Here is a 12,017-nt window from a genome sequence, read left to right as displayed (position 1 = left end):
GAGCAAAGGAGAGGTTGCTAATATGCTGGGAGTCCAGAGGGTGGGAGGTCCGGTGGAGCGGGACACCCAAGTTATCAAAGACGAGGGACAAGGAGCAGGAGGATAAATGGAGTCTCTGAGGGTTTTCTGTAGGACAGTCAGATTTAGTCTCTGTATTGCTCAAAGGGAATCTCAGTGAGTGTGCTTCACAAACCATGTACATGCATGTTGCATTCTTATATATGCATGTATACACGTTTTTATTCGTTCTCTTTCTTGATTTGCATGTGTGCTCACCACCACAGGTGTCTTTGTCACTGCATGTGTTGTGTGAGTAACTAATGACAACTGCCTCTTGTGGTGCAGATTCCAAAATCTTATTTCTTTATGGTCTGTAAATAGTAACTAAAATGACAAAGGCACAGCAGTGTTGGCACACCGCTCGAAAACACTATCGGCAGGCCGCTTCGAAAGTTTCAAATCTAGATTTATCATTATATGTTATATGTGTATTTACATGTTCCACTCATTGATTTAATAAAAAATACAAGAAATTCTGTGCATTGTTATATATATATTTCTGTGGTGGTGCAGCTGAGCATATATAATAAGAATGATTCTCAACCAAACTTTTTTTAGAACTTGAAAAAATCCATACATCGGCTTCGGCTACTGAGAGTTTTCCAGGGCACCAACCAGCCAGCAAAGGGCTAATCAAGTCTTCAACCTGTCAAGCCTTTTTGCAAAAACATGTTGCATTTAATCTATAATGATGCTCTCAGACTGAGGGCAGATTGAGTGGAAATGAGCCATCTCGTCCCACTGCAGGCCTCCACATTGCTGCTGACTCCTCTGTAGTGGTCTGCCTGGTCGGCCCTGCCTTACATCTGAGGGCACGCTTATACACTTTCCTAAAACGGGATGTTCTGTATATAGTTGGTACTAGCAGAAGGCTCACAGCTGGGATGAAAACAACCCGTGCCATGCCCGTTACCTCAGACCCGCCCCAGAATCAAACCTATGATGCTGAAAATTATTACTTTAAACATTGGGTCCAGGTGCAGCGGGGGAACTGTCAGAATAAACATCTCTTCATCATCACCGTGTCCGTTAGCTAAGAGAGGATCTGAAAAAGCTGGAGATGGTTAGTAGATTTATGATAAATGAAGTAAAACGTGAAAGAGAAAATGAAAGGCTGATTTGTTTTTCAATGCAATACTGAGTTAACAGTATCCGGTTTATTTAGCTCACTCACAAGAGGTCAGCAATAAGATGATGTAAAATTAAAATACTTACACAACAAAATACTAATTAAAATACATGAATAATGACAAAAAATAGATGTATGTTGTAATAGTAATAACATGTAAAACAAAAACTGCTGAAAGAAGAAAAATAATAATAGACTATGAATGGGAGGTGAATGTTGATTGTCTTTTGTCAAGTGGCTTTTCATCATCATGACATTCAGACTTTGGCTCCACAGTCCTCTGTTCGCTCCGCTCTTCGATCTCTTTCTACCCTGACTAAAGATGAATTCTTTAAAGTTTCCGTTCCACATAAATACAATAAATAACAACACAAAAATGACCCAGAGTGGCTGCTTGCTTGCTCAATCTCACAACCTGGATTCAGTTTGTTCATTTCTTTTCCGTTTTTTTAGGCTGTTCAGTCTTTTATCAACTTCACGTCACATTTACTGACCGTACCTGGGAGACCGGCAGGTTTAAGCTGTACTAACCTCTAATACTGACAACAGAAGTGGGGATGCACTGATGCTGATATACATTAAAGTAATCATAATACAAATTGTTAGTATCACAGTGTTGTGTTGCTTTAACTGCATAAACCTTTATCACTGGTATGTTTTTTCCATTGTTGTTTCGGTGTAACTCTCAGATATTGCTTGAATTTCCCCGTTTTAGTCTTTTACTGGCCAAAATATCTGATACCACCATTGGTATTGGTGCATCCCAAAGAGGACAATACACAAACAAAAACCAGGGCTTAATTTTTTAATATTTTAGTGCTGAGCTCATTTTAGGAAAGCCCAGTACAGGACATGATTTCAAGTACTTTATTGCTTAACTATGACAGGGTAAAACTCTTTAGGAGCCCCATCTGCTGAATCCAATCAAATACCCTCTCCCAGTTAGTGTGAATGGGTTGATTTTGAGACTGATCTGTTTTGGGCTTTGTTTGTTTTGTTTGTTTGTTTTTTCCTCATTTCTTCTTCATCTACCAGCTGAAAAGTTTAATGAAGTTTTGGAAGCCGTCCTCTCCGAAGAAGTCAAATGAGCCCTGGGACGAACCGAGGTGGATGAGCAGGAGGACGAGCAGGACGACGGCCAGAAGTGGAATCAGCATGTTCCAGCCGGCCGCCAGGATGTTGTACCACTTGGCCTTGTCCGAACACTCCTGGGCCAACTGCAGGTTACCCTGAGTCTTCTGGTCCCGGGCCTACACAGACACACAAACACACATTTTATTTACATGTAAACACTGAAGTCATTTATATTAACTGATACAGAACTTAAGTTGGCATCAAAACAGCTGAAGACGTAAACGCTTTGTCTCTACTGGATGGTTTCTAACGTTAATTTATGAAAAGAAATGCTTGGTTATTGTCTACACCCATGTATACTTTAACTAGTGAGAGGACAAGAACAAACAAAGGCATTATTATAATGTTCAGTCATGTTTTTGTTTACAACAGTTCATGGCCGCTTGTCCCATAATTCCCAGTTTTTTCCACAAAGAGCGCAGATTCAAGGTTGCGCAAGGGCGGGGTGATATGAAATCCTTGAGCTGCTTCTAAGTGTGTCCGTATATTTTGGAACAGACCAGCCTGAGTCTTTCCCTAGCACTCTCTAATTTCCCCATGAGTACTTGCCCATTAGGAAGATGCCAATTACGCCATTTTTAACTCCTCAGACAAGCAGCCAGTCACTGTCTTTAATTTCAGTGCTGAACTAGTGCTGGGCCTGTGATTCAGAGCTGCGCCCTATGCAGAGAGATGAAAGATTTCTTAAGCAGGCTTAAATTGTAAAGGCCATACACACCCTTTTGTGGTGAGTTTTCCCAGGACTTTGTTCAGGTAGTAACACAGTTGGTCAAACCTTGCTTTGCATATTTAATTTACAAGAATATTTGAGTCATCTTAGTAAGAAAAGATTTGGTTCTGGCTTACGTTCTTAGTTCTGCACAGCCCCATTCCTGTGGTAAAGGCAAATTCTTACTCTGTGTGTGCCATTTAAATTGGGAATAGCTTTTTACAATATTTTAAAATACATTGCGCTCTCCATTTTACAACAAAAATCTTCCTAATCTTCAAAATCCCTTCCCTTGAAATGCTGAAACACGTGCATTTACAATTGTTTTCATCACTGTGGCATCACTTTACCTGTTGCACAAGCCTGGATTTGAATCGGCCGTGCCAGATTCTTTGTCCATGGGCTTCGTCTAGCAGTTAGCAGTTATTACAACATACCCGTTGTTTCCATGCCAGCTCGGCCTACCTTTTGTCTGTTATTCCAACTTGCATAACAGAGTGCTTTGAATCATCAGAGAGGTGTAGATTAGGTTGCACCATTTCCGATATCGTTTTTCTTTTCTCACCAGTTATATTCCTGTTTCCGCCAGTGGTGTGTTCAAAACTAAGAATCACCTAAGACCCTTTTCAAACTGAACAATTGCTCGGCCCTTGTGTTGTTGCATTCTGATGTCAAATACAGAGAACCCTTCAGTCATTGTTTGGACATCTTATCATAACCTTTTGACACGTCTGTTCATTTCTTACATGCTTCATGCAAAACTTACAAGAGTTACACAAAAAAAAAAGATCTCACCTTGATAGAGTAGATGAGAGCCATGAATCCCAGGCAACAGAAGTTAACGTACAAGGTGTTGCACAGCGACCAGATTAGATAGTCCTTGGGAGGATTCTTGCCAGCGTTGCCCATGTTCACCACGGTGGATCCACCTGGTTTACGGGCAGACTTACAGTTGGTGAGTGGGGTGCAGTCAGAGGGGAAGTTGTATGAATGGTTGTCCATGGTTAAGAGTTTTAGACAGGAGATCCCCGAACCAGCTAGCCTTCCTGATGCTTCTCTTTGGAAAGTAGTGCCCCCCCTGTGTGAGACGCTTATAAAGGCCAATGAAGAGGGAGGTGACAGGGAGAGGACGCATGGGCAGGGTCCTTTAATATACAGTAGGTCTGTCATTATGTGGTCAGGTCTGAAAGAGACTGAAATAGAGATACAGAGAGGCAGAAAGCTGTATGAGACAGAAGACAGAGAAAGAGACAGCAAATATATACATGGGAACAGCGCAAAGTCTCTTCCACCAATGTACCCATCACATCAGCTTTCAGAGGTCTTAGTGGTGTGGGTCAGGTGGTGGAGATGAGTGGTGGTAGCAGAGGAGGGTGGAGGCAGGGTTGTGTTGTTCAAAAGCCTTGAAGGTGTTGAAGAGGAGTTCATCTGGATTGCTCTTTGCCAGGGGCCCTGAGCAATGAGTTTGTGATGTGGCCTGTTAGGGAACTGAGTGGGCGCAAAAATATCATAATTTATAATATGTTTGGACGTCCACAGTTACAAGTTAAAAGTTCTCACCAGAAGTCATCCAGCCTGAACGTTTTATTCAAAGGTCGAGTGTGCCAGATTTATGGGACTCTGCTTATAGAATACAGCAAAAATGTATTATAATTTTCATAACTATCTTTTCATTTGTATATAATCATCTGAAAAGAAGAATCATTATGCTTTTGTTACCTTAAAATGAGCCTTTTATATCGACAGACACTGCATGTCCTCTTCTACAGAGTCCGCTATGTTAAACCACAATGTTTCCATAGTATCTCCTCCCAGGCTAAGAAGGAGAGGGTGAAATGACACGATTGCAATCAGTAACTAGACAGCTAGATGCCACTAAAACCTACATGATGGTCCTTTAAGCTAAAGATGAAACAACTAGTCAATACTCAGAAATATAACAATAATCCACAACTTTTCTGAGTTTCCAAAGGCTGAAAAAAATGGCAATCTCTTGCTTCCAGTCGGTCATTATTGCAAATGATCACATTTTATTACACGGCTTTGTTGAATACTCTACTCTGATTGGTCAGTTATGGCATTCTTCAATCTGTTCTTTCTGAAGAGCAGACCAATGCTGATCATAGACTCTGAAGGAGATTCAAGACCAGCATCACATTTTGACTGGTCAACAAATTTAGTTGCTACACCACAGAAGCAAAAAACAACAACTAAAACTTGAATAAATAGACACTTATTTTACTTAAAACCTACAAAATGCACAGAAACTGCCATAACAGCTGAGAACAAAGTCAACAAGGTGCATATTGGACCTGAAGCTTAGTGAGTTGTCTTTACACCTTAAAGAAACTCTATTGTGTGAAGCTGACAATATTGTTTCGGTTAATTTACATCAAGTCTCTGCAGTCCTGAACTGTCTACACATGTCCACAAGTGTTGGGCACCACCTTCAACTTGTTAATCTCTCCTTAAGGCACTAACCACTGGCAGGTGGAGAGGGAGTAGCAAAAGGATTTATTTTACAATAACGACTGGCTTGTTGATTAGATACATGATTTAATGCGTGCCATTGTTATGAATGACAGTAATTGGAAAATTTGAGTTTTGGACTGCTGCCAGACAAAAAACAGGCACTTTTAAAGTGTCACCGGTTCTGGGAAATTAGGTATTTAATACTGTTTGACATTTTAAAAGTGTGGCAACCAAAGTTTTAGCACAACACAGGATTTCAAATGAATAAAATGTTGACAAATCTTGAAAATAAAGTTACAAACTGTTTTATTCAGCTTATGTTTTTCTTTCTACAGGGCAGAATTGGCTCAGTACTGTATTTGTAAGCACCTCAAACTCTCAGTTACTCACACTGGAGTTTCCAAGTACAACCACAGTCTGCTGCCGATGACCACTGAGCATCCCCAGTCCAGACAAGGTGTTTAGTGCTTTGTGAAAGGGGAGAACAGGCATACTCATATTTAACAGATTCCCATGTCAGTGTTATTGGGGACTGTGACAGAATATGGTAACAAACTGATCTCTTTAGCCTCACTGTTCATACTGAATTGTTTGATGTTAGAGTTATTATTGCTGACATGAGCATCTTAGATGTGAAGGATTTGAGATTAAGTGTTGAGTTGGAGTTTTGTTACATCTACAGTTGGATCTCATAATATGGAAGAATAAAGCTCAATCTTTCAAAAAAACAAAACTGAATTGACCAAAGTTTAGAAGTTCAAATGTGGAACAACATTGCCCTCAGCTGGCCACTTAAATATTTCAATATATGGCTGAGCAACAGGAGTATGATTTGAGGTGGGTCTTTGTGGCTAACATGTTTGATGCATAGCTATGCTTCCATGTTGGTCCTCCTGTGGGAAAAGCCTACTGTAGGTACTACACTCACTAAGAACCTCATACCACATTTTAAAATAACCAAGTGTCCCTTAGAGTAAAATGCATCTAAAACTTGCCATACATTAGCGTCAGCCACCTTTTCTCAGGATCACATCATGTTCAAAAAGATCCATGGTTTAACTAGCTTTGGTGACCACTAGTGAGGAACATTAACTCTAGAGCACCTGCATTCTGGTGCCTGTAGATATGAAGGCTTTGTGGAAAATGTTGTTCGAGTCCAAGGACATTTTAGTCACTCCTGATCAGAATGTTACCTTACCATTTAATAATGGATATGACAAAGTTAGACCCTTTGAGGGTCCTGCTTAATAGCAATTAAACAGGACTCAAAATGGTCACTTGCCTACAGTTCACTTCCACATTTTAGTTGCAAATCAATGACCTTCATAGAGAAACAGGGATTTAAGACTCAACTTCCATCACCCACTTCATGTTTGCATGGTCCATGAGAACTACAGTTCCATTTGCCACTACTAGTGGGTGTAGTCAGAACACTCCCACTTCATGGTGTCCGCCCAAAACAAAGACTTGTTTCCCCCATCGTAGTTCCGTGTGATCGGGGCATTTCCACAACAGAATTGTTCGTTTTAGCCTCACCAAAAAAGTCACAAGCCATTTGATACATTCTGAATGTCATTTATTGTCACAGTGAAGCAATGATACACCTGGAGCATTGAGACCTGCAAGTTAAAGACATGAGTAAGTAAACCATAAGCAGACAGTTGCCAGAATACAGCAGAATGACTTGTTCTTACCAGAAAGCTCTTTAGAAGCCACCCTTGGCTGGAGCTTTAGCAGGAGCGTTTGGTTGGAAAGTTGCTTTGCTGCTGCGTCTGGATACCGGGAATGGGGGAACAGGTTCTCCTGGGGTGTAGCGGCTTTGAGCAAATGTTGCTTGTCCTCGTTGGTAGCTTGAACGAGAGCTGTAGGAGTACACTGGCTCCAGATCAGACACGTCACTGAAGACTGGCTCAGGATTTTCATAGCCGGCACCATCACCAATAGCAGGTCCAAAGTTTGAGCTCTCATCATGAGGGGCCACATACCCATAGCTACCCCCTTCATAACCACTAGCTTCCACCTACAGCACTGTCACCATAACCACTAGCTGAGCTACCATACCCACCACCGTAGCTTCCACCTGGAGCATTGTAACCATACCCACCACCGTAGCTTCCACCTGGAGCACTGACACCATAACCACTAGCTGAGCTACCATGGCCACCACCATAGTTTCCAACTGAAGCACTGTCACCATAGCCACTTGAGTGAGAAGCTGCATTAGGAGCCCCATATCCACTGAATGCAGGGTTGCCAGGGCCAGCACTGGAGGGGACATGAGGAGCAGAAGGTTGAAGTGGTTTACCAGAGCTTGGCTTGGGTAGAGAAGAGCTACTGCCTGGGCTAGAACTACCCACTCTTCCCAAGTTCCAAAAAAAGCCAGGAGCAGCAGCAGGACCTTCTAAGCCATAGGCCAGAGGGAGGGAAAAAGAAAAAAGTTAAGAATCAATAATTTATTTGCAATCATAATTGAGCAGGACATCTTACCTTTTTCTAGAGTCCTACAGGTGATGCTTCCAATCAGCAAACAGGAAAGCCACAACATCCTGGAAACAAGTTCCTTTTAGATTCAGTTTTAAGAACAAAACCCAGTTTCAAGCTGAGTCAGTTATCTACTTACATCATTTTGGTGGATAACTGCACTAATTCAGCACAAGTAGCTGCAGAGGTAAAGCACAGACAACAGTGGTCGTATTAACAATTCAGTAACAAACCCATAAGTTGGAAAGAAAACCAGGCAAACAAACAAAAAAAAATTCATACCTGCTACTGGGACAATGTGTGACTTCCACAAGAGTGAAGAGTTTCTCTGCAATGTCTTCATGAGGCTCGAAGGCTCATTTTTAAAGGACTCCCAAGGCTGCGTTAATTGATGGCTAAGTAGGAACAGCTGATAGTAATCAAGCCTGTTCCATGTGGTCAAACAGGCATTTTGATTTGAGGTGTGTATTTGAGACACCTGAGTTTTATCTGTTTGGAAAGTTAACTGCAATCGGTATCGAGGTTTTTATCTGAATGCAGCACAAACTTTAAGTGTTGAGAAAATCTGCAAAAAAAAAGTGTTTCAAATCTTATATCGTGATTATATTTGATTGCTTGGAGTTGGTTCATAGAGATAAAACAGCAGAGGTGTGCACCGCTTTGTTATTGTTTGCAGGTTGAACATGTTTCCTCTTTAAAGCTTTCAATTAGTCAAAGTTGAATAAATAACCTGTCAAGTTCACAGGAGCCAAACACTGAGACTAAAACAAAGTTAATCTGCAGATTGTAGAGAAATACAAATCTTAAATACAAAATGTTTCAATTCATGAACTGAGACAACTCAACAAAGTTTCTTTCCATAATAAACTCCACCCAGAGGTATGGGATATTCCTGATTGAATATGAATTAGTCACCTGGCTACCCACTTGATGGCGCTGTTACACAGGGAAACTTTCTGATTGAAGCAACATTACATGAGTCATTTCAACTGTTTACAAGAGAGAACAGCTGTTAAGATAAACTCCCTTCTTTTTCCTTCACAATAATGCCTGTCCTTGTTACAGTAGATACATAGTACATAGTAACATAGTACTGCAGCACCTATCTCTGGAACAGAGGGACTGCACCTCTGTAGACATTTCTATTAAAAAACCTAAGACATATCTGTTTAACCTGGCTTCATTCAAGGTGCCTCTGCATTCACTGCTGAGCTTTCAGGTTTTTATGCCCTGTGTTTACTCATTTGATAGGTTTTATTGTTGCGGTTTTTATGTTTTTAAAATTTGGTTTTCAATTTGTATTGTAAACATACCAACAACATAGCAATACTCATTTGTTGATGGTTGACATACAAGGGGAGCATGCCTCCAATGCTAAGGAGCTCCCCTCCAGGAACACCATAAAGGATGTCCACATACTTTCAAAAATGGGACATAAAAGTGAGTTTTTTCCAGTGCAAGAGAGTTTGACATTCCTGCAAGCCAGACACTAATGCTTGGTTTGATAGTGGATTTCCAAGATTCGGCTATGTAACATGCAAAAAGTAATCATAGCTGTGCCATCGGTGTGTGAATGTGTATGAATGGTTAGTTCCTAAAAACCAATGAGCAGTTGGCACCTTGCATGGCAGCCAATGCCATCAGTGTATGAATGTGTGTGAATGGGTGAATGAGATATGTCCTGTAAAGCGCTTTGAGTGGTCGGAAGATTAGAAAGGCGCTATATAAGTATAGGATTTACAGGAAAAATACCAAACATGCACAGTTAAAATCATATCCAACACTTCAATCCAAAAGGCCTGGATCTGTCTCATAGGCAGTGATATGAAGTGTCATTTCTATCAGGAATATTGGGGTTGAATTTATTTGGCTGTGTCGGTGTCCTTCATCCCTGCTGCTGTCAGACTTTACAACACCTGCACCACCTGATCATGTTGTAGTCTCCTGTTCATGTCTCATTGCAATTGTTTTCTATTTTATTTCATTCTATGTTATACCTTGCAGTTATTATTTATTTTACTTTTGTAATATTATTTATATTATGGTCACTGTTGTGGAAATTTTCCTCTGCTGCTGGTGAAGAATGAAATAGAGACTTCTGCCGGCCGACAAGGTTTTTTATTTTCTTTGCAAAGAAAAGGTCAGTTCAACATGTGAGCGGTGAAAGATTGAAAAAAGACCCTGAATATGGGGCCATCTGTCTGTCTGTATTGGCACCGACCCCCCCGCTGCAGGATACCCCTGAAGTATCCTGCAGGATCTTGTATTCAGGTACAGGGTTAAGTCAAGACATCACAATTTACAAAGACAAAAGGCATTTGTGCCTTTTGTTAAGGAGGGAGGAAGCTATGCATCACTTTTAAAGAGACAAAAGCAGCTGGTGACCATATTAAGAAGGGGGGAGGTTGTGCGCCTCCAGTGACTGAAACAAAGACATTAAATTTACTATTACAGTCACTACTCTTGCAATAATATTATTTATATCATGGTCACTTTCTTTGTATTTATATCATGGTCACTTTCTTTGCAATATTTCTTACACTATGGTCTCTTTACATTACAATACTCTCATTATATATCATGCCACTTTTATCCTCAGTGTCTGTTTTTGAAGGTTGATTGTTTTCCATGTTTATTATGTAGGTTATAAATATTTCTGTCTGTTTATTGTGTTTTTTTGCCTTTTCTACTTTTTTCTAATTCTGTAGTGTATGCTACACTTTCCTCGCTGCTGTAACAAGTACATTTCCCCGTGGTGGGATGAATAAAGTACATCTAATCTAATCTAAGTTACATATATTCTTACTGAAGTCATTTCAAATATATTGGCTTCGCTTTGGCCCAAATCTGGCTTTCATTTCGGCAAGGTTATGGGTGGATGTCTGGGCCATAAATGGCCTAAATTAGGAAAGCCAAAATCATACCAAAGGGGAGCCAAAATTCACCCAAAACAATTGTGGACTTCCAAAATATAGCCATAAATGTCCCAGAAGAGCCCCAGATCAGCTGTTCCCGCTCGGCCCAATCTTCTGGCAATGCCATAAACATGCCTTAACTCAGCCATATATTGCTGGCACCTCCTTATCTATTATGGATAACCCTAATCATACCACAGTTAAGCCAAAAGGCTTTCTTAAAGCCAAAAATGCCAAATGTATGCCATAATACAGCCAAAATATTTGCTATCTGGGTATTTATTGCTTGTGTTTGAGATTTTTTTAAAGCAAATCTGCAATTGAGATTACAGTTCTTCTGCAGGAGTTGAGCTCGGAAGATACAGGGGGGGACAAGTTTGGGCAGCAGAGGAAGCATGACACAGCTCAAATCTGGCTTTCATAAGGTTTATTTATTTATGTTATTCATTTATTTATTATTTATTTTTATTTATCTATTGTTGTTGTTTATATTTTATGTCTGTATTTATTTTAGTGTTTATTTGCCTTTGTCCTTTTCAGTATTGTTTAAGTCTGTGCTATTGTTTTCTGTGCTGCCAATTGTTTGAGATGTTCGAGATGTTGTAACTCAAAAACCAATAAAAAAAAAAATCTGGCTTTCATTTCGGCAAGGTTATGGGTGGATGTCTGGGCCATAAATGGCCTAAATTAGGAAAGCCAAAATCATACCAAAAGGGAGCCAAAATTCACCCAAAACAATTGTGGACTTCCAAAATATTTGCTATCTGGGTATTTATTGTTTGTGTTTGAGATTTTTTTTAAGCAAATCTGCAATTGAGATTACAGTTCTTCTGCAGGAGTTCAGCTCGGAAGCTACAGGGGGGAAAAAACAAGTTTGGGCAGCAGAGGAAGCATGACACAGCTCAAATCTGGCTTTCATTTCAGCAAGGTTATGGGTGGATGTCTGGGCCATAAATGGCCTAAATTAGGAAAGCCAAAATCATACCAAAAGGGAGCCAAAATTCCCTCAAAACAATTGTGGACTTCCAAAATATAGCCATAAATGTCCCAGAAGAGCCCCAAATCAGCTGTTTACCGCTCGGCTCAATCTTCTGGCAATGCCATAAACATGCCTTAA

At 40.4% G+C, this 12,017-nt stretch overlaps 2 protein-coding genes across 3 annotated transcripts; both read right to left on the bottom strand.

The window, feature by feature from the left end:
• Positions 1 to 1,221: 1,221 nt before the first annotated feature.
• Positions 1,222 to 4,199, bottom strand: ifitm5 (interferon induced transmembrane protein 5). Its single transcript, XM_010733457.3, has 2 exons — positions 3,828 to 4,199; positions 1,222 to 2,439 (listed from the first exon to the last, which is right to left on the bottom strand). The coding sequence occupies exons 1-2, from the start codon at positions 4,032 to 4,034 to the stop codon at positions 2,218 to 2,220; spliced, it is 429 nt and encodes a 142-aa protein (XP_010731759.1). The 5' UTR covers positions 4,035 to 4,199; the 3' UTR covers positions 1,222 to 2,217.
• Positions 4,200 to 7,063: 2,864 nt separating this feature from the next.
• LOC104921028 (glycine-rich cell wall structural protein 1.8-like) lies at positions 7,064 to 8,363 on the bottom strand. 2 transcript variants are annotated; one of them, XM_027272560.1, is made up of 6 exons: positions 8,268 to 8,363; positions 8,125 to 8,164; positions 7,992 to 8,050; positions 7,563 to 7,905; positions 7,199 to 7,516; positions 7,064 to 7,123 (listed from the first exon to the last, which is right to left on the bottom strand). In XM_027272560.1, exons 1-5 carry the CDS (start codon positions 8,326 to 8,328, stop codon positions 7,210 to 7,212), a joined length of 810 nt encoding a protein of 269 aa, XP_027128361.1. In that variant the 5' UTR covers positions 8,329 to 8,363; the 3' UTR covers positions 7,064 to 7,123; positions 7,199 to 7,209. The 2 variants fall into 2 exon arrangements, with proteins under 2 accessions (XP_027128361.1, XP_027128362.1); XM_027272561.1 differs by having other exon boundaries at positions 7,563 to 7,902.
• Between the last annotated feature and the right edge of the window lie 3,654 nt (positions 8,364 to 12,017).

This window comes from Larimichthys crocea, chromosome XXI (genome assembly GCF_000972845.2).
Source record: "Larimichthys crocea isolate SSNF chromosome XXI, L_crocea_2.0, whole genome shotgun sequence".
NCBI lineage: Eukaryota > Metazoa > Chordata > Actinopteri > Sciaenidae > Larimichthys > Larimichthys crocea.
The sequence above is the reverse complement of the archived record's forward strand: the minus strand, read 5'-3'. Positions and strand labels throughout refer to the sequence as shown.

Bases quoted from the DNA above. Each gene is read 5' to 3' on its own strand.
- ifitm5 (XM_010733457.3), bottom strand. From the start codon at position 4,034: ATGGACAACCATTCATACAACTTCCCCTCTGACTGCACCCCACTCACC. The intron at 2,440-3,827 runs GTGAGATCTTTT...GTGTCTGTGTAG, and splicing joins CTCTCATCTACTCTATCAAG to GCCCGGGACCAGAAGACTCA.
- LOC104921028 (XM_027272560.1), bottom strand. From the start codon at position 8,328: ATGAAGACATTGCAGAGAAACTCTTCACTCTTGTGGAAGTCACACATT. The intron at 8,165-8,267 runs GTATGAATTTTT...TTACCTCTGCAG, and splicing joins ACACATTGTCCCAGTAGCAG to CTACTTGTGCTGAATTAGTG. The intron at 7,517-7,562 runs TGGTAGCTCAGC...GTAGGTGGAAGC, and splicing joins GGAAGCTACGGTGGTGGGTA to TAGTGGTTATGAAGGGGGTA.